The sequence below is a fragment of the Palaemon carinicauda genome, chromosome 1 (genome assembly GCF_036898095.1).
Source record: "Palaemon carinicauda isolate YSFRI2023 chromosome 1, ASM3689809v2, whole genome shotgun sequence".
Classification (NCBI taxonomy): domain Eukaryota; kingdom Metazoa; phylum Arthropoda; class Malacostraca; order Decapoda; family Palaemonidae; genus Palaemon; species Palaemon carinicauda.
In genome coordinates this window covers 299526526-299549090 of record NC_090725.1, presented here as the reverse complement: position 1 = coordinate 299549090, position 22565 = coordinate 299526526, and the positions used below count along the sequence as shown (strand labels likewise).

Below are 22565 nucleotides of genomic sequence, written 5' to 3'. Positions count from 1 at the left end.
GTCTTCCGGCATAGAGGCTTAGATCTTTCCAACAATAAAGATCTACAAGATCTCCTTAAGTCTTTTGAGACCTCTAAGGAACGTCGTTTGGCTACACCTGGGTGGAATTTAGACGTGGTCCTAAGATTCCTCATGTCAGACAGGTTTGAGCCTTTACATTCAGCCTCCCTGAAGGATCTCACTCTTAAGACTCTTTTCCTGGTGTGCTTGGCCTCGGCTAAAAGAGTCAGTGAGCTTCATGCCTTCAGCAAGAACATCGGTTTTTCGACAGAAAAAGCCACTTGTTCTCTTCAACTTGGTTTCCTAGCCAAGAATGAACTGCCTTCTCGTCCTTGGCCTAAATCTTTTGATATTCCTAGCTTATCAGAGATCGTAGGCAACGAATTAGAGAGAGTATTATGCCCCGTTAGAGCTCTTAAGTTCTATTTAGCTCGTACTAAGCCTTTACGAGGTAAATCTGAAGCGTTATGGTGTTCGGTTAAGAAACCATCCTTACCTATGTCAAAGAATGCTTTGTCATATTTTATCAGATTGTTAATACGAGAAGCTCATTCACACTTGAGTGAGGAAGACCGATCTTCGCTTAAGGTTAAGACGCACGAGATTAGAGCTATAGCAACTTCCGTGGCCTTCAAGCAAAATAGATCTCTGCAAAGTATCATGGACGCGACCTTTTGGAGAAGCAAGTCAGTGTTCGCGTCATTTTTACTTGAAAGATGTCCAGACTCTTTACGAGGACTGCTACACACTGGGTCCATTCGTAGCAGCGAGTGCAGTAGTGGGTGAGGGTTCAACCACTACACTTCCCTAATTCCATATCCTTTTAATCTGTCTCTTGAAATGTTTTTAATATTGTTTTTATGGGTTGTTCGGAAGGCTAAGAAGCCTTTCGCATCCTGGTTGATTTGGCGGGTGGTCAAAGTCATTTCTTGAGAGCGCCCAGATTAGGGGTTTGATGAGGTCCTGTTGTATGGGTTGCAGCCCTTGATACTTCAGCTCCTGGGAGTCTGTCAGCATCCTAAGAGGATCGCTGGGCTCCGTGAGGAAGACAGACTTACAAGGCAGAGTAATCGTCTAAGTCAACTTCCTTACCAGGTACCTATTTATTTTGGTTTTGTTATATTGATAACTGTCAAAATGAAAAAACTCTTAGCTTATACGCTGTAAACATAATTAAATCTGGTCTCTACCCACCTCCTTGGGTGTGAATCAGCTATTATATATTCACCGGCTAAGTTAAATATTTAAAAATGATATTTTAATTATAAAATAAATTTTTGAATATACTTACCCGGTGAATATATAAATTAAATGACCCTCCCTTCCTCCCCAATAGAGACGCAGCAGGACGAGAAGAATTGAAGGTTTTGTTTACATACAAGAGTGGTATCTGGCCGACAGTTGGCGCTGGTGGGCACACCCGCAACCTGCATAGCGATCGCTCGCGAGTTTTTTTTTGAGTATGTTGTCTGTCGAGCCGCAGAGTTGCAGCTTTTATATATTCACCGGGTAAGTATATTCAAAAATTTATTTTATAATTAAAATATCATTTTAATATCAGTATCTTTGAGAATATTTTCATCCTCCATTGAATAGTTAAATATTTTAAGATATGCCCAAATAGATTCCAGAAGACAGTGCTGTCAGTCTTTATTGTTTATATAAGACTAGGGATTGGTATTGTTACTTCTTGCCCCTAAGTATCATAAAGTGAAACAAGCGAAAGCATCTTCATTTGATATTTTAAATATACAATTTTATTCATTTGATATTTTGTTCCCTTAATACCAGTAGTCTTTTACAGAAAATTTTAGTGACAAAATTTCACAATAAACCCATTACTTGAATAGCCAACATTTAGGGTCAACAAATAACCTATGATACCTCAGATTCTATGAAGTAATTAGCTATATGTGGACATTTGTATGCAGGTAGGTACATGCATGTGCCTGGGTTCTCAGAAATCTATTAACAACTTATTCTGTCTATGCCATTGAGTGCACAGCTCAAAATTTTCCTAAGTCTAAGTCTTTGGTTGATTTGGTTAAAGAGGGTTACCATTTTTACTTAATTTCGTAATTTTTGTATGCATATACTGTACAAACCTTTTATCCATTGAAATAGGGTTATATCTTGGGTGGCTATTGAATCATTAACCCTTTTACCCCCAGGCTATTTGGAACTTTCCAAACCTTAACCCCCAGGGGTTATTTTTTTTAAATTGCTCTAACAGCCTTAATTTTCATCATAGAGAGGTCAGGTTGGTCTCATTCTCTTGGAAAATGCCTGAAGTTTCTCAAAAAATTATCAAAAATATGCCAAAAAAAAATTGAAATAGCAGTTTTTTGCAAGGACGTACCGGTACGTCCATGGGGGTAAAGGGATGAGTTTTGTGAAACGTACCAGTACGTCCTTTTTGGGGGTAAAAGGGTTAACAAGGTACAGTAGTTTTTTAATGATAGGTGGGATAAGGGGAAAGTCTAGCGCATCCACCTTTCGCAGAATGGGCAATTTTGTCTTTGGCTGCAATGGGTATGGGCACACTAGTGTGCTGAGCTTTTGACTGATTTATTTTTAGTTTGGTTTTTGATAGGATGCTTTTTTTATTTTTTATGTAAGCTCTCTAACTTGTAAAAGCAAAAGCTAGAAGAGATACACAACTCATGGGCAGCCACCTTAGGACACAAGGAAATTAGTCCATGAGTCTGTGGACAACATCTGTAAGGTGCACAGAGGCAAAGGCCCTCCGAAACCTTCACACATAACCTTAAGCTCTTAAATACTCTGACAGGTAAACCAGAAGGCTACTGAATTTTTACCTTATGCACTGGTGCGTATGGTAAACATTCATTGAAGTGGATTTTGCTTCTGTGAATTCCCGTGTGCTGTGTACCTTTGTGTGGAGATCAGTGTGACACCCTCCTTTGTGTAGAGACTTTGCCAAAGAAGCTCATAATGGAGCTTCGAACAGACTAGCCAACCCTGGGACGTAGGTCCCGACGTAGGATGGTCCTCATCCTCAGGGCACAGGAGTATGCACCTCTTGCTGACCTGAGGGCATTGCAGAGTCCTTCTCCTAAGACGAACTCACATCTGGTAGATACTGTGTATTACTAGACTTTACTGAAAAGAGTTTTAAAACAATAAGTTATCATTTAAGGAGTACAGTATGTTAGGGTTTGAAATAGGATTGGTTATGCTTGAAATATTACTCTTAACCAAGAACTAAATAGATTTCTGAGCCTTCATGAAAGAAGAGACTGGTAGTAAATTCCTAATATAACAAGAACTAACTAAACAGGATGGAGTGGTAGTAATGTCATCATTTTCCATAATCAATGATTCTAGCCTCCTCTTCGAAAATAAAACTTCTAAAACACTAGAATTAATTGTAAAGGAAATTATTTCAATAACACTTTCAAGATTATTACCCCAAAAAAACAATTAGTAAATTAAGCTTGTAAACCATGTACTGTATATAAGAATCTTTGTTTATTATCATTATCACTATCTAGGCTACAACCCTAGTTGAAAAAGCAGGATGCTATAAGCCGAAAGGCTTCAACAGGAAAAATAGCCCAGTGACGAAAGGAAATAAAGAAATAGATACACTACAAGAAAAGTAATGAGTAAACCTCTGATGAACTAGTGGTAGAGCTTGCAGGCAAACAGGACACGCTGCACGCAGAAAACGATGCAAAAGATTGAGTTTAGTTGAATCTTTGTTCTCCCCATCAAGATATAAGAAATTATATGATATGCCATGCAATCTACATGTAACTGGAGGTTCATTAGCATCCAGAATACTGACTCTGTCTTCTGCCTCATAGTATAGTTGTCTAATATGGTGACTGGGATTGTAGCAATGTAGTGGTTTAGCAGTAAGAAGAGTTTAAAGTGAATTGAAGAATTTGAGGCTCTGCGAGAGGCCTTCAGATCTGTACTGGGCAACAAACTTTCATTACCCTTACTGAAAATAATGCTATTTACATTAGATTCAAGGAAGGCAGTTAGATTAGGTTTGGCAACTGGGTAGTTATGATAAGAATTACAGTACCACTTTTAAACATGAATTACTAGACTGAATTAAGAAAGGAAGATGGTGCAGTACTTTGAAGCCCCTCACTATCAAAATTGGCTGATTATGTGAATTATTAAAGGAGAAAGCATATCATTATTGTTGTCATCCCTGCAGTAATCAACTATCCTAGTCTTACCCAGATTTTATCTTGCTAAAAGCAAGTTGCCTTCAGTGCTTTGAACTTGTAACTTATGATTGACAACCATTAAAATAAACTTTCGATGAGAGACACAGAGGCGTAAACTTCCTCGCAATGGCTATTTAAATAACATTACTGCCCTCGATACAATACTCAAAGAGAAACCGGATCTTGATCTCAAAGAATCAATTCTTTTGAACACCCCATGCAGTAAGTGAGACTAGTACATCTAGTTACCACTTAACAGCTTGAATGTTCCTTCCTTTGCTAAGGGCATGTACTCATTGATGGGAAGGAAAATTTTTAAGAATTTTAATCTTGAAATTTTACAGGTAAATGTCAAGCTTCAGAAGAGGTAATGTGAACTTTGGGGTAGGTTCATAGAAATAATGTGGATATTAAATTAAATTTGATACTGTATTCTTAATATTAGCATTTCTATTCAATTAAACTTTAAAGATTTAATAGGGCATAAAATCCTATCCAAAAAGTTCCTTCTAAACCATGTCATATATATCATAGCCAAAGATGGAAAAGGTGCAACTATGTAGGCTCCTTACTTTAATACAGTACCATACAGTAATACAGTATGTTTGGCTCCAAAAGCGAGTTTCATGGAAATATTGCTTCACAATGTGCCAATTCTGTTTTTTATAATGCTTTAAATTCACTTATTCTCTGAGCTAAAGCTGATGCCAACAGAAACAAATTTTGTCTGTTAATTTCATAATACTGTATCAATATGTGTTAAATCCTCATTAGCTGAACTCTTTAGAACCCCTAACAACATCTAATTTCCACTTAACCTGATTATCCGCCAGATTCTTTTCAATTCTGAAAGAAAGCTTTATACTGAATAGGTTGCCAATCACATCTGCAGTAGAAACGTTTAATTTAATGTTTTAGCATTGAACTTAACACTGATTGATATCAGTTAATAGCAGAAACTGTCAATTTATTCTCAAACAACAGGAAAATAATGTTATTGTAGTTAGTCTTGATGACAAATATACTCCTACTGTCACACCCGACATAAATTTGTCAATGGTGCAAATATATTTTTTTTCCAATGACCTCTTAGAAAGCCAGATTCAACTATATAGAGCGCCTTGAAAAACCATTTTGATAGCAAGATACAGAGAAGAGTCTTCACACAGCTAGCTGTAGGGGTTTGAATAAGAACAGCATGCAGCGAAAGTGATTTTTGTTTTAAAGATGCTAACCAGCAGCTATTACCTTTTCACATTTTTAATGGCACTTGGTTGCAATGACAAAATATTTTACAACTTTGCTCAATTAAAGATAAAGTTCACTAACCATGATTTTAAAGTATCACTGCTTTATTATTAATCAAAATATCAGATAGAGCATTAAAAAAGTAACAGTAATTTTTTATTGTAGTAAAAATCTAAAGATGGAAATGCTTGATGAATTTGATATTTTAGCTTCCAGAGTAATGTATTTAACAATATGAATATATCAGAGATGTAGTTATGGGCGTGATCTAACCAGATGTCAACTGGTCGTGTCGCGGTGATGCTGTCACCAACATCTCTAGTCATCTGTCAAACATGGTTGAAGCTACCTAACCACGACTTGAAACGACACCCCCAACTCCGAGAGTTGTAGTTGAGCTGAATTTTGCCAGATTTAAAGAAAGATGTAACCAATTGTCTTGTTATCAATACGTCATTGTGTATAGATAACTAAAACAATATAATAAAGGAAATAGATTGAAAAGTCATCCTTGAGGTGAGAGACCTTGCTGCACAACTGCAGATGAAGACAGAGAGTTAACTAGTACCTTTATAATAGAACATCCATTTTCCTAATTGTTTTCCGTCCTCATAATCCATTGTTTATCATTTTGATTTCCAAGTTTGTACATGGAGAAATCATTTGCAATTGACTGGTTGACAGTATTCCCAGAGTGAATAGACAACCTAGACTCTTATACTAATATTAATCAATCTCTCTCTCTCTCTCTCTCTCTCTCTCTCTCTCTCTCTCTCTCAGTTGAAATTAAATTGCATCGATTCTAACTATTCTAGGAAAATTTACATGTACTGTATCTTATTTTACAAATATATTCTAAAGAACTAAAGTTATTTTTAAATGTAGATGATAATACTGTAGTACTGTATTCCAATTATTTAACTTATACCCTTTTTATTATTAATCCTTATCAATATTTGTTACTTGGTTTATTAATGCCTTTAGTAAGTTGCATCTCTTAAGATTTACTTTGGATTTCATAAGCACCAACACTTTAATGGCTCAGTGGGCCTCCCATCTCCTTACCTGCACTTCTTGATTTTATCATGCTTATAAAGCTTTTATTCCTGTGTAGAAAATAAAGATGGAAGTATACTACATCAAGACTGAAGGAATTTCAGATCCTATTTAATGGTCAAATAGACACCCTTTATAAATTACAAATATTTGATGAAACTATATTTATTCCTATGCAGATACAAACTTCTAAGTCATTTAAATGTGTTACTCCTATTCCTGTTTTCTATAATCAGACACTCAAAAGGAGAAAGGGTTTGATTGCATCATAACACTGTTGCTAAGCAACCGTAATGCATGGCGGCACTGGGCGCTGTCTCATAAAACGGTTCACTATCCTGATCGTCATGTTATGACAATGTATCCCTTCCTCTAAGATCTAGACATCTTCATTCACAACCCATACCCTTATAGTGCTAGTGGCTTGTGTGTTTTTTATTATTCACTGTCATTTGTGTTAGTATCATTATCTGTGAGTTACAAGTAATTGTAATTATGGCTAGTACTGTAAGCCCAATATCATGCGTTCAGGCCCTGGCTGTGATGGACGTCCCTGTAGCACCTTCATTAATCAAGTAGATGTTAATCCACAGCCTGTTTGCTCCTCTTACTGTGTCAAGAGATGTTCAATGGAATTGCCATGTGAGTACTGCAGGGAGTGGTTGTCCTCCCAGTGGGAAAGGTATCGTTCTTGTAGCAAGTACTTGTTGCGGATCATTTGGCTACGGCCACTGCGCTCCCTCAGCCAGATCCGAACTCAGTAACCTCAGTGCCTGATTATCCTATTAGATCTCCCTCACCTCCCACAAGTGTTTTGAGTGGTGAACTTTATATGGCTGATTATCCAAAGAAGATCTTTCCGCTCTTGAAAGTATAGGTATCTCCAATCGGAGCATTGAAAGTCTCTCTGTGTTCTCGTTCACAGAACCCTAGAGTTGAGCCTGCCATTTCCCTTTGTGCTGAAGACAACTTTTATTGAAAGACCCTTACTGTATTATCAGTCTCCAGCTCGTTCCCACAAGCCAAGCTGGCCTCTTACACCCAGGGGTCCTCGGCATTGATCCACTCTAAAGAGTTTCCAGGACTCTTCATCCCTTTATTACAAGGGTGGTTGGACTGCTTCGGCTGTGTTCACACCCCAAGACTTGTCAATACCTGCTGTCTTCTCTCCTTCTGAGCTTACTATTGCTAAGAAGTTGAGTGTGAAAAAACCTTCATTAATTCCCCGAGTATTGTCTCTTCACTGTTCAGCCAGGCCTAATGCTCAGCATAACAAGTCTGTACGCGCTGCTGTTTCTATGCGTGATGACATCACCCCAATGCCCCACTATTCGTATTGTCATGAAATTCCTCTGTGGGTTGGTTAGACCAACAAGTCCTCACGAGTTGTCATGCCCACTCAATGACATCACTCCACGCCACCATTTTGATGCCGGAGGATATTCTTCTGCAAAGCAGTCATGTTAATGCCTACCATGAGCTTGCTACCCCTTCTCTTGCCAATTGACGAATGGCACACCCTTGGGGACGTGCTACATCATCACCACATTATTTTAAAATTCCCCAGAATTTTATAAGCAACCGGCTAGATCTCACAATCACAAAGCCACAAGTTATGCAAATAGGAAACCAATTGCTTTACCTGAAAAACCGCACACTAGTTCCTGTCCTAATGTTCGCAATGCTTCAAATTTTACGTGTTCTTAGGAACAGCGAAAATATTATCTTTCAGACAAATCTTCTTTCCTGGTACTGGCAGTGGAAAAGGTGCCAGAAGCTTTTCCCCCTCTCCCACAAGTTACACCCCCATCTGAAACAGATGATTTTACTTTTCTTAATCGTTGTAGGCGAGGCCCATGTTGTAGACAATCCAGATGGCAACCCACAGAGAAATCCTTCTCCTCTCATAGATCGAGTTCAGAAAAGGAATTCAGTACTTCTGCCTCCCACTCTGCTGCTAGAGGCAAACACTCTTATAAAGGGAGTGAGCTGGACTCCTCCCATTCTTTCTCTGCCTCCTATTCTTACCATGATATGAATCCAGCAAGGGAAAGGAAGGACGTCCGGGGAAAAGTTAAAAATCATCCTATTACAGTCAACGTTGAACAACCAGTTATCTTGAAAGTGGAACCACCACTTGACCATATCACTATAAATGATTCTCTGGAGAAGCTCGCTGCGGGCACAAGCACCACTTCAGCTGATGTAGCCCCTCCTTGAGGTCCCAATGTCTGGTTCAGAAGCATGGCAATTTATCAAAATCATGGATCCTCATCCATCGTTTGGATGGCCGCCTTGCGCAATCCGCTAATAGACGGTGTGCAGTTGATTCTACATTCCTACAATCACAGTCTTAGTCACAGGTTTGATGTGGTTTTCTCTTACCAAACTAAAGACATGCTAGGTTTGTTTAACGTGCAAGTCACAACACCTGGAAATTCCCTTAAGGCCAGCCGGTCCTCCAAATTATTGCCCTCATCCCTTTCTTCCCAGAGAAGATTCTATGTCCACTGCTGATGTTGCTAACCTGGTACTGTCCATATCAGTTGATAGACTATCCAATCTCCCCTCCATCTTTTTAGGTCCCGAAAGGGGAAACATGGAGGTACCGGGTATGTCTGCGATCCAAGCCTGTTCGTGGCTCGACCACTGGTCTGGAACGGTGTCCTGCTATTTAGTCACAGAAAACCTTAGCGATGAACATACCCTTAACTGAGGAACTATCACAATCAGGGCCAAAATCCTAGAATTCCTATTACAGCAAACTGTTTCCTTTTGGGGATATTGTATTTTAAAAAGATACAATGCAGTCTTGGCTAAATGTTCTAAGCAGCTGTCCCCCAGAGATGTGTTATGCCTGAGAAAAAAAGATTTGGTGAGTTCTCCTTCTCGGTTCCCTCCTTTGAATGTGGCTACTGTACAGCCATAGAAAAGGTCTAAAGGTTTGGACAAGCTTCTCTGATAAGGAGAGCAGCATCACCAAGGATGCCTGCCCCCCAGCAGCAACAAAGGAACTTGCCTTTTAAACAACTTCCCCAGCAGAGACAACTTCTGCCACCAACATCTTCACAATAACCTGGGAGGAAATCAACCAGACCCATCTTTCAACATATAGGATATCCCAATGGTTGCAGAGGCTCCTGATAGGAAGGCCATGTCCCCAATTTTATCACTTGTGGGCAATGCCTACAAGGCTATTGATTCATGCGGTAGTGCTTCGGGGCCAATCCCTGGACGATAGAAGTCCTTCATTCAGGATATCGAGTCCCTTTTATAGACTGTCCGCCGCCACTGACCACGACTGACGATCCGACCATTTTATTTGAAAGGCACAGTAACGCACTTCCTCTTAATAAGATGGTATCCAAAATATTGGCCAAAGGAGGTGTGGAAGAAATCTTAAACAACTTATCAGGCTTCCTCAGCAGTCTATTTTTATTAGAGAAGCTGAGAAGAGTTTCCCATCATAGACCTTTCCCATTTAAATCAGTTTGTGCTACAAACAACATTCAAAATTAAAACTCCGGCCACCGTTCACCATGCCATCAGAGAGAACGATTTCCTTCTGACCATTGACCTGAAAGACGCCTCCTTTCAGATCCCCATCCATCCGGCTTCAAGGAAGTACCTAAGGTTTACCTTTAGAGACAGAATTTTCCAGTTCAGGGTGCTATGCTTTGGCCTATCAACAGCCCCTCAGGTTTTTACCATAATCTTTGCCCTTGTCTCAGCCAGGGCTCATGCTCTTGGATGCTTCTCGCCAAGGGTGGGGCGCTTACCTAGGAAGGTAACAAATCTTGACCTATGGTCAGAAAAGGACAAGACTTTTCACATCAATTTCCTGGAAATGAGTGGTGCGCAACTATCATTACTCCACTTCTCAGATACTCAAAAAGGTCACTCCATGGTAGTGACCTACAGTAGGTGGGCACAGACCAACGCAATCTCCCTCTCGGCAATGTTTTTACTCAGGAAAAGGAAAGTTTGTTCAGAATGGTCTTTGCTTCCTTTAGTGGTAAAGAGAGTTTTGAATTTGTGGGGTTCCCCATCCGTGGCCATGTTCTCCACTCACCTGAACCACAAATTCCCTGTGTATTGCTTACCAGTCCCAGACCAAAATGCAGTAATGGAAGATGCCTTTCAGTGCCCATAGGACAGACTAGACTTTTACATGTTCTTGCTGTTCTGTCTGATTCATCAGATCCTGAACAAAGTCCAAACATCTAGGGAGTCATAGTAATGTTAGTAGTTCCAAAGTGGCCAACAGGGGATTGGTATCCAGACCTCTTGGAACTTCTCACAGAGGTTCCAAGAGAACTTCCAGTGTAGCCAAACCTACTATGTCACTCACACATTAGAAAGTTCCACGAAGCAATGCATTGCCTGTCACTTCACGGCTGGAGACTATCCAGTCTCTCCTCCGAAAGAAGGCTTTTCAGGACCAACGGTGAAACAACTTTCTAGATATCTCCAAAAGTAATCCGGAGCAGTCTGCTAAGCCAAGTGGTAAATTATTATTATTATTTGCTAAGCTACAACCCTAGTTGGAAAAGCAGGATGCTATAAGCCCAGGGGCTCCAACAGGGAAAATAGCTCAGTGAGGAAAGAAAACAAAGAAAAAGAAAATATTTCAAGAACAAGAAGAAGATTTAAATAAATATCTCCTATATAAACTATAAAAACTTCAACAAAACAAGAGGAAGAGAAATAAGATGGATTAGTGTGCTCGAGTGTACCCTCAAGCAAGAGAACTTTAACCCAAGACAGTGGAAGACCATGATACAGAGGATATGGCACTTACTTACTTACTTGGTATACTTGGTCGAATTTAGAGGGTCTTCCTCACAGCTGTGGTGGTCCACCGCTGACGCCAGTCCATGAGTCCTTCTTCATGAGGGTGATCTGGTCTGGCACAGAGTTTGTGGCTGCCCTGCAGCACGCTGTGTAGCCTGGCACAGGAGGCTCATCTGGCAGCGTCTGCAGGAAGGTGTCAAGTGCTTTCTTGAATTTGACGACCAAGCAGCCTGTGGTGTCTCTGACATTTCTCGGCAGTGTATTAAACAGTCTGGGGCCGTTGTGGGTGAGGCTGGAGGCAAGGAGGGTTTTTATCCTCCCTGGTGTCCTGGAGGAGAGGCTTTGTCTTACACATGAGCGCCCAGAACGCTCACTTTCACGTGCCCTCAGTAAGTCAGGGGTAGGGTTAGGCACCTGCCTCTCCAAGATTTTCCAGGTGTATATTATTCTATATCTCTCTCTTCTTCTCTGTTGAGAGTAGAGTCCCAGCTTTTGCAGGTGCTGCCAATAGTTGAGCTCCCTCATTCCTTTAATTGATCTTGTGAAACTCCTCTGGACTGACTCTAGCTCCTGTATGTCCCCCTGTTTATGGGGAGACCACAGCTGGCTGCAGTAGTCAAGGATTGGCTGTATGAGGGTCTTCCACAGTGTCAGCATGACCTCTAGCTCCCTTGAATGGAAGGTACGCAGAACCCAGCCAACCATGCGCCTGGCCCTAATGGCAGTGTCCTTGATGTGCTGCTGGAAGGTGGCATCATTGTCCATGAGGACGCCAAGGCACTTGACTGCATTGCTTGGTGGGATTGGGTGCTGTGTTTTTGTAAGTAACTCGGTGGAGTGGATGAGTTCAGTATTGGGCCCCAGTCTCATTATTTCAAATTTATCCTCATTGAATTGCATGTTGTTTGTGTCAGCCCAGTGGAAGACCCTCTGGATGTTTGCCTGCAGCTGGACAACATCATCAGACGTACTGATCCTGTGGCTTAGGGTAGTGTCGTCAGCAAAGGAGGACAGGAAGGAGCCCGTGACTGTCTTTTCAACGTCGGCCATCAGGACCAGGAAGAGTAGGGGGCCAAGAACAGAGCCTTGGGGGACTCCACTGCTGACTTTCTCAGGCTGTGACTTGTGGCCGTCAACAGCTACTGCCTGAGTCCTGTTGGTAAGGAAGCTGTGCAGCCACACACCCAGCTTCCCTGCTATCCCCATGGCCCTCACCTTGTGGAGAAGGATGCCGTGGTCCACTCGGTCGAAGGCCTTAGCAAAGTCTAAGTAGACCACGTCTACATTTTTGCCTTCAGCAAGGCCCTGGAGCAGCCACTCATAGTGGGCCAAGAGGTTGGAGAGACAAGACCTTCCTTTACGAAAGCCATGCTGAGAGTTACTCATCAAGCTGTTTTCTTCAAGGTGGATAATGATCTTGTTTCTTAATATTTTCTCAAATACTTTGATAAGGTGGGAGGTGAGGGCCACTGGCCTGTAGTTTTTGGCCTGGCTTCTATCTCCCCCTTTGTGGATTGGGGAGATGATGGCCTCTTTTAATATTGATGGTATAATGCCAGTGTCCAGGGAGCAGCGCCAGAATTTGTAGAGAGGGAGCGCCAGAGCTTCCTTGCATCTTAGTAAAAGGATGGATGGCACACCATCTGGTCCAGCAGCAGAGTTGATTTTTAGTTCTCTGATCGCTTCCTGTACATCAGTTATGGTGAAAGGGATGTTCACAAGAGTCAAGTGATGTTGGGTGTGCACCTTAAAGAACTCAGCAGGTTCGAGAACGATCTTGGCAGGTGTAGGATGCGAGAAGACTCTGGTATACTGCTGGGAGAGAATCTGGCATGTTTCCTCAGGGGTGTTTGACATCATCCCATTTCCTGCCTGAAGTGGTCCAACCTTGACTTGCGTTTTCGAGAATTTCTTGCAGTACTTAAAGAAAAATTTAGGGTTGGTCTTGATGTTGCACACTGCCTGCGTTTCTTCCCAGTCACGTTGCTTCTCGTGTGAATCCTTGAGTTCATTTTCTATATGTGAGATCTTAGCTTGCAGAGAGTATTTCCGGGTGTCACTCTTTGTTGTTTGCATTTGTCTATTTAAGTTCGCCCGTCGCCTCATAAGCAAGATTAAAGAACAATGGTTTGATTTCAGAGTGTCCTTCTCCTAGAAGAGCTGCTTACCATAGCTAAAGAGTCTCATCTACCCTTACAAAGAGGAAAGTGGCCACTGAACAATTACAGTGCAGTAAGAAGAAATTGTTTGGTAATCTCAGTGTTGTCAGGTGTATGAAGACAGAGGAGAATATGTAAAGAATAGGCCAGACTATTTGGTGTGTGTGTGTGTGTAGGCAAAGGGAAAATGAACCGTAGCCAGAGAGAAGTATCCAATGTCTATTTAAGTTCGCCCGTCGCCTCATAAGCAAGATTAAAGAACAATGGTTTGATTTCAGAGTGTCCTTCTCCTAGAAGAGCTGCTTACCATAGCTAAAGAGTCTCATCTACCCTTACAAAGAGGAAAGTGGCCACTGAACAATTACAGTGCAGTAAGAAGAAATTGTTTGGTAATCTCAGTGTTGTCAGGTGTATGAAGACAGAGGAGAATATGTAAAGAATAGGCCAGACTATTTGGTGTGTGTGTGTGTGTAGGCAAAGGGAAAATGAACCGTAGCCAGAGAGAAGTATCCAATGTCTATTTAAGTTCACCCGTCGCCTCATAAGCAAGATTAAAGAACAATGGTTTGATTTCAGAGTGTCCTTCTCCTAGAAGAGCTGCTTACCATAGCTAAAGAGTCTCATCTACCCTTACAAAGAGGAAAGTGGCCACTGAACAATTACAGTGCAGTAAGAAGAAATTGTTTGGTAATCTCAGTGTTGTCAGGTGTATGAAGACAGAGGAGAATATGTAAAGAATAGGCCAGACTATTTGGTGTGTGTGTGTGTGTAGGCAAAGGGAAAATGAACCGTAGCCAGAGAGAAGTATCCAATGTACTACTGTCTGGCCAGTCAAAAGACCCCATAACTCTTGGTGTTGTAGGTGGAATATTGCTTCACTCAAGGCCACTATTCCCCCCGATTGTCGACTTTTTGGTGTTCCTGAGGAACGAAAAATCCTTTTCAGTCACTGCAGTGACAGGTTACCACTCGGCCTTGAGCCACGTTTTCAAACTGAAAGGGTTTGATCTCTCCTCTTCATGGGAACTCTTAGCTCTCATTTGGAGTTTTGAGCAGACTTATCCTCCACGAGAACTCAAACCCCCTTCTCGGGATGTGACAAAAGTTCTCAGCTCATTGAAGAAACCCCCTAAAAACCTATGTACGAAGCCTTAGAGAGGGACTTTACTCTAAAGACCGTCTTTCTCCTTGCCGTAGCTTCAGCCAAGAGAGTAACTGAACTACATGGTCTATCTTATCTTATGTCACATTCCAGAGGGTGGAAAGAATTATCCCGATCATTTGTTCACAAATTTGTGGCCAAAACCCAAAATCCAGTTGAAAATGTCAAATTTGACTCTTTCACAAACGTGTCTCTCAAAGAGGTAACAGATGACCTGGATGATATCTTACTCTATCCCATGAGAGCAATTTGAAAATATTTATAGAGAATGGTGTATCTTAAGCCTGAAATTTCCAATTTGTTTGTGAGCACAGGTCACTCCAAAAGAAAGCATCCAAAAACACAGTTTCCTTTTTGTTAAGAAAAATAATCATGAGACCTTATAAATCTTCAGGGGAAGCATTGCCAGTCCCCCCCCCCCTCCTGAACACATGATATCTGTGGTCTTGCTGCAACCCTAGCGTTCTGCAAAAATCACTCGGTAGTGAAAATCCTCAAAGCTGGCATCTGGAAGAGACAAAACAATTTTACGGACCATTACCTTTCAGATTATACTGATGGGTCCCTGGACACTTTCTCTTTGGGCTCTATTGTTGCAGCACAACAAATAATCTAGTTATATGCTCTTGTGGGACACAAAGGCATCAGTTTTTCTCTGCATTATAAGGGTATGTGATGTAGATCACAGATGGACCTGAAGCTTTCATTTGGAATTCACCCTAATGCGAGTAAGAATATTTTTTTAGTTATTTTTTATTATATATTTGATATATTCTTTATGCGACTCTTAATGTTCACATAGCTTTACCCCTAGCACAAGACTAATCCTCTGTGATTGAACTTTACGACCCTGCTTCTTTTACTAGCTGGCTATACAGTTCCAATTTAATCCACTTTTGACCTTTTATAAGTAATTGTATCTATCAGAAAAGAAGGCATACCTCTTAACGGAGACTTCCCCCCACCTAAAGAAGACTCCCATTTAAGTGACTCAGAAGTTTGTATCCTTGCAGGAATAAATACAAATTTTTAAAACATTTTGTATTTTTCGTAACTATACAAACCTGAGTCATTTAATCAAAGGTCCCGCCTCCACCCCACAAGTCTTTGACCAGAAGATAGTGAAGCGCGTCATGCTACGGCACCCTGCACCCCATACCGCCATGCACTGTGGTTTCTTAGCAACTGTATTATGATGGAATCAAACCCCTTTATCTTTTGATTGTCTGGTCTTAGAAAACAAGATTAGGATTAACCCATTTAAATGACTCAGGCTTGTATAGCTAGGAAAAATACAAAGGGTTTTGAAAATTTATAGTACAGTACAGTAATATTGCTAATAAGCGTAGACCCTAGTATACTGTAGTACAGTATATTGTAAGGCCAATAGCAGTCATAGGCTCTAGAGCCATAAAATTATTATTTTGATACATTTTTATTGTTATTCTACTGAATATATCCGACCTAGTTATAGTTGTCCATTCCTAAAGTAAAAGTAAAATGATAAAAAAGTTAGGATTAATTGTATTTTTAATAGCAAAAATAACTTTCGATCTTGCTTGTTTATATACTGGTACTGTTTTTAATTTTTTTCTTTCTTCAAATTGAAAAAATCTCTTACTAGATCTATGTAGCCTTGGCTATAGGCCTAAGCTATTACTTCTAATAATTTATTGCAAGTATCAAAAGCAGGAATATTGCAGTCGGCCAGGTGTTGAAGTTTGAGGTGTTTATGTACAGCCTTTAATCTACGGAAGTCATTTGGTCTTGGGGCTCCTCAAGTAGTTGTGCAGCAACTCCATCTCCCATGTAGGATGTTAGGCATCCTGTCTATGGTAATGTATAGAGGTACTAAGTCTGAAATTTAGGCAGAATAACTAGCTCTTCTCCTCCATTCTTCCTGCGTCTCTTGGGGATTAAGCAGTCGAAGCGTTACTTCCTGGATCTGACTTCTTGTAAATTACGCTTCTAAACTCTATTCTTTAGAGCCTAGAGAAGTTCTCCCCCATCCTCCCTAGATGAGAGGGGGGATATTGGAATATATATCAATCTGTTCATCATCATACACTAGGCATATTATTCCAGACTGCTATCCCCTTTGAGGAAAGTTACCCCTCCTATGACCACATACCAATCATCCCTATGATAGACAGACTGGAGGTTACATGAGTTGTCACCTTTGCTCCCATACATGACCAGGTAGATTGACATTTCTGGGGAAGAAAAAGAACCAACCGGTTTGGTTTATAACTTTATAACTTTCAGCCCACCAATCAATGAGTCTCCCTACTTAAAGGACAAAATTTGTAGATGTGTTGGAACAAATAAAAAATTTTTAGAATTTGTATTTTTTCTAGCTATATGAACGAGTCCTTTAAGTTAAACTGCCCATCTCAGTCCTGAGTTGAAAGGTCATAAATGAAGAGCTTTTGACAGGAGGGCCCTAAAGCTCCTCACCTGTGCTCACTACCTGTTGTTAACTACCTTGTTGGCGATTTCAGCAGCAATTCCGCCTTGCACTGAAAACATATTCCATACTTAAAGAACTCAGGTTTGTGTAGCTAGGATAAATACGAATTATTTGAAGAAATTTAATTAGGAAACAATATACAGTTGGCCTATGTAATGTAATCTTGTAACCCATTTTTTTCCTTAGAAATTTTTAATTTTCCTCAATTGCTGCTATTTTAGTAACTGATTTACAGTATTGTTAATTTCAGGTGAAAATGGGACCTCATGAAGAAAAATCTAAGACTGATTCCAGTAAGAGTGAAAACACATATGAGGAAAGTGTTATAATGCAAGCTGTAATGGATGCAAAGTCAAGAATCAGAAGTTGAGATGTCTTAAATGTGTGATGATTTATAGTAGTTTATTGTAAGCAGTTTTTATGATCAAGATCCACAGCACATCTGTCCTACGAAATGTAAATTTGATTTTGTATATATTGAAGGTATTGTAATAAGTATATTTAGTTTTCCCATTACCAATGCTCTAAATGATCAGTTGTAGCTATAATGTTCTATACACAATTTAACTGTGAATTCTGTGGTCCAGTTTTTTCTAGTCTATTTATAATAGGTATTTTTAATGTGAAAACTTGTTTTCAAACCATTTTTTATTCACAGTTGAAGATTTTAGTTTGAAAAGGAGAAATTTTATAGTACTGTACATCACATGTGTGAATCTTGAAAAGGCCTTTGGCATTGAACCAAGACAAATAATTGAAAGAGAATTATGAAGGCGGATGGTATGAACAAGACTCATTAAGCTTGTGATGTTGCTCTATTATAATAATAGCTGTGGACTGAAGACTCGTAGAGGTATCAGAAGAATATAAGGTAAATATTGTGTTCCTCAGTGATCAAACTGAACCCTTTCCTTGGAAGCTACTTAGGAGTGTAGAAAAGGATGCGTCTCAGACCTCCTATATGCAGCTAATCAAGTGTTAACAGCAGAATTCAAGGAGGAGGTTGTCAAGAAAATATTTATGAATGGAAGTAAAATTATGAAGAGATGAAAGAAAATTAACTTGGGCAAAATAAGCATGTGGTGACTGGAAAGAAAGCAGAGGAAATAGTACAATCAGTTAAGTGGGTATTGTAAGTAGCTTTGATAAGAAAAGTGTGGTTGTGAACTTGGTTCTTTTTATCAATTGTAATAAAAGGTGTCACAATGGATGCTCGGGATTACAGAATATATAAGAATTAAGAGGTTTTCCATCCCCCCGTTGTATGCATTGCAAAAGTAAATAAAGAAATGAAGAAACGTGATACAATAGATGGACATGTCTCGCAAGACGTAGAGCATTTCTGTTACCTTTGGAATACCATGGACTGTGAAGCATGAGTTAAAAAGCAGTAAAGTTTTACAACTGATTATTAAAGATGTCCCATTTATAGAGAGAGCAAAGTCTTATGAATGGTACATAAGGCCCATACTATTAGAGGCAGAAATATGGAGACTGAAAAACAAGATATTGCTATACTGTATAATACTGTACTGTACTATGTTAAGATTAATAGCCAAGGTAAGAGTAAACACCATCTTGCTTAAAATGGAGGAATGTGGCAGCATAGTGTAGTGTATGACAAAAGAATGACAAATAAATTGAAGATCAGGGTGCATCCTACCGTAATGCGACAAATGATGATTGATGGTTGAGAAACACGGGCATTAAGCAAGAAGGAACTAAAGTTGGAGCAAACAGAAAGAGTGATTTTAGAGATCTCACTGCATGAGAGGCTAAAGATTTGAATTGGGAGAAAGACGTTTGGATTTTGCCTCTGAATCAGGCTGTGAGGAAATCATAAGTGAAGCTTCTCACAGGTCTGGTAACTGCTTGGACCTAATATACACCGAATCCCCGGGCGTTATAACCCTCATAGATAGTCTTCCATCTATGATTGTATCTCAGATTTTGAAGGTATGAGATAGTAATTTTATCCCTCTATAGTTTGAACACTCCAATACATACTCTTGTTATCTCTTGAATTGGACCAGAAATATTTTCCATTTCCTCTGTTGGTATTCTTTAATTTTCTTCATTCATTAACCTTTCAAAATAGCTTCTCCATTTTTCCTTTATTTCATCGTCGCCTCTCAAAACATTGCCATTTCCATCTTTTATTATTCTAACTGCTTTTACATCTTTACCTCTTTGATTATGCTCTGCTGAGATTCTAAATATTTTCTTCTCCCCTTCTCTTGTTTCTAGTTCTTCATAAAGTTTGTCATGTTGTTCTCCCTTTCTTTCATTCACTTCACACTTTGCAATATTGTTTACAATCCTATACTCCTCCTCACCTTCATTCTCCTCTGATGTTTTCCAGATCTTCGGTTTCTCTCTCTTGGTTTTAAGGATGTTTCCTATTTCTTTGTGCCACCACCAGGTCTCTTTACCATTCTTTCTTTTACCAAATGATCTTCCACATATCTCTATTCCTATTGTATTTATAATATCTGCTATCACACACCAGGCGTGGTCTATGTCCTATGTTAATCTAGTTCAACTTCGACAAGCTCATTCCTAACTCTCTGTACAAACACTTCTCGTTTCTTTGCATCTTTCAATTTACACCAAAATATCTTTCTGATACCCCTTCTTTTCTGTTTCTTCTTTGCTTTAACTCTTATATCTGTCAGTAAAGTTCTGTGATGGGTTGTCACTTGCTTGTAAGACAGCGTTTTACAGTTCTTGACTTGTGCCGCAAACTCCTTTCTTACTAATATATAATTGATTTGGAAGAAAGCATTGCCACTTCTATATGTTATCAAGTGATTTTCTCATTTCATGAACATTGTGTTAATGATTTTCATTCTATATGATCGGGCAAAGTCATGAATATTCGGTCCCTCATCATTTTGTACTCCTAGCTCATGGCCCCCATGAACCTCCTCTTAATCCTCTATTTAATAGCACCAACATGTCCATTAAAATCTCGCCCCCTCCAATAATCTTTCAGTAATTGGTACCTCCTGTAAGGCTCCATCTAATTCCATTCAGGTTTTCTTTTTAACCTGGGGGCTCCCAATTTGTGGTGTGTAAACACTTATGATGCTCCAATTTTCTCCAAACAATTCTAATTTCATTTTAATGATACGATCATTTAATTTAACCAAAATCATTCCCACTCCATTCCTTCTTTTGTCTGATCCAACACAGTACATCTTGTATCTTGCGCCAATTTTTGCAGCTCGTTCTCCCTTCCACTTCGTTTCCTGTATTAGCAAAATATCAGTTTTCTTTTCCTTCATCATTTTAACTAAATTTTATTTCAAAGCTTTTTCCTGTCATGGTTAAGTGAGGCCACTCTGACATCTTTTGTGTTGTCAAATCTATATCGGACTTTCTTCTTTAGCCTTCTCCGCCCTTTAGAAGGTAGCCTTTGCATATTTTCCACAAGATTCTGGTGAGGATACACTCTATCCATATTCGAATATCTGTATTGCTGAACCATCATAAAATAGTTGACAGGATGTTTTACAGGCCGGATGTCCTTCCTGCCGCCCAACCCTCTTCATTTATCCAACCTTGGGACCGCCACTAAGAAAGAGCTGGCTTGCTCTCCCCAGTGGCTGGCATTAATCTTGTTGTTCCTCTAAATGAGAATCTAGTCCACATAATTGATAGGTGTATCCCTTCTTGTGTGCTAAGGTACCGAGTGAAAGACAAACCTTGTTTCAATGATGACTGTAGATGTGCTTATTTGGAGAAGCAGGAGGCCTATTGTCTTAGGAAGGGTAATAGATCAGATTTGACTTGGAATAACTATACTCAGCTTAGAGCTTTTGTTCAGAAAGTTTATGCTTCAACTGGGAAGGAATACATTATAACCATAAAAGAATTCCTTTCTGGTACAACCCAGGAACATAAGTGGTGGGCTACCCTTAAATCTTCACTCTTTGGAATAGATGTAACAGTTCCTCCTTTACTTAAACCAGATGGCTCTGTCACTCACTATCCAAAGGAAAAGGCAACCCTTTTGGCTGATATGTTTGACAGCAAACAGAATAATGAGAAACTTCATCTTCCTCATTCCTGTTTTCTTGAGGCTAAACCAATTAGTTTGCTTTTCAATCTTGTGAAATTAGAGCTTTCTTGATGGACTTTCATGCTCATGGAGATGTAGACCCAAATGGTATTTTTCCTTTATTTTCTTTATAAAGACTGCAGATTTCTTAGCTCCAAAGTTATCTCTTATTTTGTGCAAGTTAGCAAGAAGAGCTTTTATCACTTGTTGGAGAAATGGTAATGTTATTCCACTATGTCCAACTGATTACTGCCCAATTTCCATAATTCATATTATCTAAAGTTTTTTAACATCTTTTGGCAAAATGTCTAAAAAGGTTTGTGGGAAGCAATCATCTGTTCTCTAGTTTGCAATTTGGCCTTCATAAAGGCCTTGGAGCATGTGATGCCCTTCTTACAATCTTCAATGCTGTACAGAAATCCCTTGATTGTGGTCATGAAGTTTGTATGATTGGCCTTGATTATAGTGCTGCTTTTAACTGTGTTAATCATGAGGCCTTTGTTTTCAAACTCAAACAGCTGAAAGTGACTGGATCTTTTCTTAGCATCATTATTGAATTTTAAAGTAATAGACTGCAGAGAGGAGTTGTTGGTTGACACCAAAGAGAGTATAGTTATGTGATATCTGGTGTTCCTCAGAGTAGTGTTCTTGGGTCATAACTTTTCAAACTACGTATTTACACATCACATGTGGTTTTTCCTAGAAAACAAGCTCATTGCATATGCAGATGATGGTACTCTCTTTGCATCAATTCCATCTCCTGAATGTAGATCTGGGGTTGCTGAATCCCTTGATAGAGATCTAGGTAAAATTGATGCATGGTGCAAATTATAAGGCATGGAGTTGAACCCTAACCAAACTCAAAGTATGATTGTAGGGTTGTAGCTTGGATAATAATAATAATAATAATAATAAGTAAGTAGGTCAAAGACAGTTGCTCCTCAGCATCAGGATCTCAGCATTGATAACGTTTCTTTAACTATGTAAGACTTAAAATTTTAGGTGTGATTCTCGACAGTAAGTTTACTTTTGAGAAACACATTAGGTGTGTCTTCTTCAATTGCACAAAAAATTGGCTTACTGAGAAAGTCTTGCAAGATTTTCAGTGATCAATATTTTCTGAGGAAGTGTTTTGATTCTTTCATTCTACCTTGTTAAGAGTATTGTTCTCCTATCTGGTCTTCAGTTGCTGATTCTCATCTTAATTTGTTGGACAGGATCTTACGGTCTTTTAAATTCCTTAATCCTGATCTAGATATAAATCTCTAGCACTGTTGTTCAATTAGTTTTTATGCATGTTGCTTAAGATTTTTCATAATTCTGATCATCCTTTACATTCAGATCTTCCTGAACAGTACCATCCTGTTTGAAATACTAGGTACTGTATGCAGTTAATTCTAATAGT

The 22565-nt window shown here is 39.5% G+C and overlaps 1 protein-coding gene across 2 annotated transcripts in view; it reads left to right on the top strand.

Moving 5' to 3' along the window:
• Nucleotides 1–18334, top strand: part of LOC137658090 (optic atrophy 3 protein homolog) — a 101959-nt gene extending 83625 nt beyond the window's left edge. For both annotated transcript variants that reach the window (XM_068392781.1, XM_068392790.1), the window contains one exon: nucleotides 17348–18334. In XM_068392781.1, the coding sequence (XP_068248882.1) occupies nucleotides 17348–17467 (120 nt within the window). In that variant the 3' untranslated portion in view covers nucleotides 17468–18334. The remainder of the gene's footprint in view (nucleotides 1–17347) is intronic.
• The last annotated feature ends 4231 nt before the right edge of the window (nucleotides 18335–22565 follow it).